This window comes from Penaeus chinensis, chromosome 35, assembly GCF_019202785.1.
Source record: "Penaeus chinensis breed Huanghai No. 1 chromosome 35, ASM1920278v2, whole genome shotgun sequence".
NCBI classification, from domain to species: domain Eukaryota; kingdom Metazoa; phylum Arthropoda; class Malacostraca; order Decapoda; family Penaeidae; genus Penaeus; species Penaeus chinensis.
The window spans coordinates 2,699,779-2,704,778 of NC_061853.1; the positions used below are offsets into that span (position 1 = coordinate 2,699,779).

Consider the following 5,000-nt stretch of genomic DNA (forward strand, 5'->3'; position numbering starts at 1 on the left):
AAATGACGCCTTTTCAGATCAAGGTCACGGCACTTTTTTCCAACAGTTTTCGTTGTTAAGAAAGAGTAAAGATACTTTTTTAAGCGAGTGCACACACACACACACACACACACACACACACACACACACACACACACACACACACACACACACACACACACACACAAACATGTACGCATGCATGCACCAAGAGAGACATTTTTTCAAACTTTTGTAATGATTATACAATATAAGTAGGCAAAGGTCAACATAAAGGATAAAATATTGGAGACTCAAACAAACGTTTTTTAAATATAGACTTTTAATACCATTTCTCCTGAGTGTGTGAGGCAAAGTACAACAAGAAACAGTTAAATCAAATGCATAAAAATAAAACTCAAGAACTATACGGATAGATATAATTTATTTTTCATTAGACAACTATAACACATTACTTCATATCATAATGAGTATTATCATTATATGATCTATTTCTACCAGTACCGTTTATTATTATGATATGAAATATTTAAAGTCGCTCCCAAAATCTGCAACATTTTCTTTAGTCCAAGCATCAATTTTACTTTCCAAATCATGGCTGAGTTTCTGCTTCCAACTCCCGGTCTGACCTGTTTAGAGGGAAAAAAAGGAAAAATATGTTTAAAACGGTTTGTTTATGTGCGTGTGTGTGTGTGTGTGTGTGTGTGTGTGTGTGTGTGTGTGTGTGTGTGTGTGTGTGTGTGTGTGTGTGTGTGTGTGTGTGTGTGTGTCTATCCTCACCGGATCTGAAGAAACTTCCTTCCGAGTTCATCTGGTCGCTCTTCCCCAGGGCCTCGTCGCGCCCCTTCATGCTCGAGAAGCTGGTGTGTTCCATCACCTGCAGGGAGGCGGAGATAATACATATGTGATAATTGGGGGGATAGAGGGATGACAAGATGAAGAGAGGGAGAGAGAAAGATATTATCCAACACACACGCATACACACACAAAAGCAAGTACGTATACACACACACAAACAAACATATATATGTTATATATGTATATTTATTATATATATACATATATACATACACACACACACACATACACACACACACACACACACACACACACACACACACACACACACACACACACACACACACACACACAACACACACACACACACACACACAAACACACACACACACACACACATATATGTATATATATATATATATATGTGTGTGTGTGTGTGTGTGTGTGTATGTATGTATGTATGTATTTATGTATGTATGTATGTATGTATGTATGTATGTATGCATGTATGTATGGTGTTGAAACGACAGTGATAATGATGATCATGATGATGCATGTGAAGATGATGATAATGATAATAATAATGATGATGACAGTAGTAAAAGTGGAAGAAGTTATAAGTAGTAGTAGCAGTAAAACAACAACAACCAAAATCCACTCACACGAGCAAGCTGCTCCTCACTCAGCTTGGATCCCAAAAACCCAGCAAGTTTCCTGTATTCTCTCACGGAATCCTTCTTCAGATCCTCGAAGAAGATGAAGTGGAGGTTCGGATGGTTCCTCTTCTGCCACGCCTCCCGGAGGTGTTCCCAGTAAGGGCAGTATCGTACTGGTGGGAAGAGGAAGTCAGGGTTTCAGTGAGTGTAGAGGAAGTTTTCAGGGAAGGTAAAGTTAATGATGATTTTAAGTATCAAGATGGGTTGGGTAATATTGGTACTAAATGAGTTCAGATCGAGATGATGTAATGTTATAAAGATATGAGAGTATATTTGATGGTAATGATAATTTAAATGGCGTTTGGATTGAGTGGGTAAGGTTGATGATATGGAATAAGATGGATATTATGTAAACTAGGATAGATGTAATAGAATTTCAGATAGATGTAATAGCCTGATAATATAACACAAGAAAGATAATACACAATATAAGATATATATAAAATAAGAATATATAAGATTGATCCTGATGATAATTAAAATGATAAGATCGATTAGGTATGATTGAAAATTTGTATTATAATTTGACAAATAATAAGACATACTACAATACAGTAACATAAGATTGAATGAATGTATTTCTATTTTTGTTTTTACATGTTTGCACGTTTGTTTGCTTTCCTTTTACGTGAGTGCATGCGTTCGTGTAAACACAGACAAACATTTCCTCATCTCTGACTCACGACTCACTCACACTCATCCCTCACGACTCACTCACTCTCACCCCTCACGACTCACTCATCTCTCACGACTCACGACTCACTCACACTCGTCCCACACGACTCACACTCATCTCTCACCCCTCACGACTCACTCACACTCATCTCTTACGACTCACTCACTCTCACCCCTCACGACTCACTCACACTCATCTCTCATGACTCACGACTCACTCACACTCATCTCTTACGACTCACTCACTCTCACCCCTCACGACTCACTCACACTCATCTCTCACGACTCACACTCATCTCTTCCGACTCACTCTCACCCCTCACGACTCACTCACACTCATCTCGCATAAAGTGGTCGGCAAACTCTGCCAGACTCCCTTGGAACTGAAGTCGTTTTATTGTCCTGCTGAACTCGTAGAATGACGTCACCAAGTCCTTCGGGTTTCGAGCCACGTACACCACCTGTAGGAGGGAAGAGCATGGGGGCCGAGGATTAATGACAGGGATTCTGGTCATCGGGAATGGAGGATTAACAGTGATTCTTATCATAGGAGAATGAGGATTTAAATGAGTGATTCTGGTCACCGGGAATTGAGGATTATTAACAGTTATTCTTATCATAGGAGAATGAGGATTAAAATGAGTCAAGTCATCGGGTGATTCTCATCTTCGGGAATCGAGGATTGATAATAATGATTGATGATAAGACTGAGGATTAATTATAATGATTCTTATCAACTGAGGATTCATCAGAGTGATTCTAATTATCATCGGCACAACTGTCATCTTTCTCTTCGCTATTGTTATTATTATCAACATTGATATTAATGTCCTTATTAATATTATAACTGTTATAACCTGCATTGATCATTAGTGCTATTAACTTGGCATCATTGTCATTATTGTCATTTTCATTGACGAAAACCAGAGATAACGGTGAGGAGAGAGAGAGAAAAAAAAAAAAAAAAGAGAGAGAGAGATAGAGAGAGAGAGAGAGAGAGTAAGAGAGAGAGAGAGAGAGAGAGAGAGAGAGAGGAAGAAAGAGAGAAAGTGGAAAGAAATCAGAAAAAAAGGAAGAAAAGAGAAAGAGAAAACACGAAAATTCGAAGAAATCAGGAACTGAAAAAGAGACAAAAAAATATATATATATATATTATTAACTAAGCAAGTAAAACACATTAACCTCCCCCCCCCCCCCCTCAACACACACAGGGAGCCCACCGCACCTTCGCCTTGTCCAGGGTATCTCGAGGGAGCAGCGAGAGAGGGAGATGCGTCTTGATCACCCTCGGTTCCTTCTCCACCTCGAGCATCTGCACAACGGTCCCCCTCGAAGCATCTCCTCCAGGACACATGGCTTGGAACAGCGGCGGCACGAAGAACTTCACCTCCGTCGGCCATTGGTCCACTCTTCGTCAGGAGGATAGTGATAGAAAAGAAAAGAAAAAGAAAATAATAAAACCTCTCTCTCTTTCTCTCTCTCTCTCTCTCTCTCTCTCTCTCTCTCTCTCTCTCTTTCTCTTTCTCTTTCTCTTTCTCTTTCTCTTTCTCTCTCTTTCTCTCTTTCTCTTTCTCTCTCTTTCTCTCTCTCTCTCTCTCTCTCTCTCTCTCTCTCTCTCTCTCTCTCTCTCTCTCTCTCTCTCTCTCTCTCTAAAAAAAAAAAAAAAATGCATAAGAATAATAAACTATAACATTAAAATGCAAAAAAATATGAAAGTATAAAACATTATAATATAAAGAGCTATAAAAGAAGAAAAACAATACAAAAAACAACAACACATGATATGAAAAAAGTATAATTATGATACAAAAAAGTATAAAATTATAAAAACATGATATAAAAAGTATTCAAAAACAAAAGAAACTCACTCCATCTCGAGATAAGGAGGTCGGTCCATGAGCGGACTGCGAGGAGCGCCCTTTAAATCCGGGTCGTGTAGCATCGACCAAACCACCTCCTGGGACCAAGTCGTGCCGCTCTTCGGGAAGGTGACGATCACTACATCCGACTCGCGTAACTGAGATTTTAAAAAGCCCTTGGTTTAGATATTCTATGGACTATTATTTCGTGTATGTTTCTTTTTTATTTCTTTGTTGCTGAGTTTGTGTATATATTTCTTCATTATTATCGTTTTTTTTTCTCTTTTTTTAGGGTTAACATGCAACAGGAAAGAAATCTTTGACAGACATATACCTAATTTTCTTTCTATAAACTAATCTGCAGATTTAACAAAGAATACACTTATATTATAAAACAAAATACATAATACTGCCTCATGACTGATGAAAAATTATTATTGGTTAAATACATGGCATATAACTATCACCATGATAACTCTGTGGGGAGGTAAAGTGTTTAATGGAACAGCCACATAGCAGGCGGGAAGGTTAAACATTTTCCACGCTACACCTGCCACCCAATATCAGATAATGCACTCTCGACAGTCCCCAGTGTTGTGCTAATCAACAATTATATAATCATAATGGGATTAGATAACCAGTTGCCATTGTCAGCTGATCGGTCTAACATCGTGGCTTTTCCACTGAGCATTCAATTCCCCTCTAGTTTGAGTCTTTAACAGTTTTGCTTGTGTGAAAATGATAAGGAATACATATAAATAGTCGTAGCTTATTGTCTATTTTGGTCTAAGATTATTCTGTATCTAACTATTCAATAAACAAAAGAAAAACAGAAATAGTGAGTTGCTTTCGTTAAAAAACAATAAACTTTACCTCAACCGTGGCAAACGTGCCTAACATTTTTTTTTATTCTTGATAGAATGCTAATAACCTAAATTCACTAAAAAATCAAAATTCCTAATACTAGTGAGTG

At 38.0% G+C, this 5,000-nt stretch overlaps 1 protein-coding gene across 2 annotated transcripts in view; it reads right to left on the bottom strand.

Annotated features, from left to right (window-relative positions):
• Positions 1-384: 384 nt before the first annotated feature.
• LOC125044305 (sulfotransferase 1A1-like) overlaps positions 385-5,000 on the bottom strand; it is a 9,939-nt gene continuing 5,323 nt past the window's right edge. For both annotated transcript variants that reach the window (XM_047640904.1, XM_047640905.1), the window contains exons 3-8: positions 4,037-4,185; positions 3,394-3,577; positions 2,503-2,629; positions 1,440-1,606; positions 760-856; positions 385-608 (exon numbers count right to left, since the gene is read on the bottom strand). In XM_047640904.1, the coding sequence (XP_047496860.1) occupies positions 493-608; positions 760-856; positions 1,440-1,606; positions 2,503-2,629; positions 3,394-3,577; positions 4,037-4,185 (840 nt within the window). In that variant the 3' untranslated portion in view covers positions 385-492. The remainder of the gene's footprint in view (positions 609-759; positions 857-1,439; positions 1,607-2,502; positions 2,630-3,393; positions 3,578-4,036; positions 4,186-5,000) is intronic.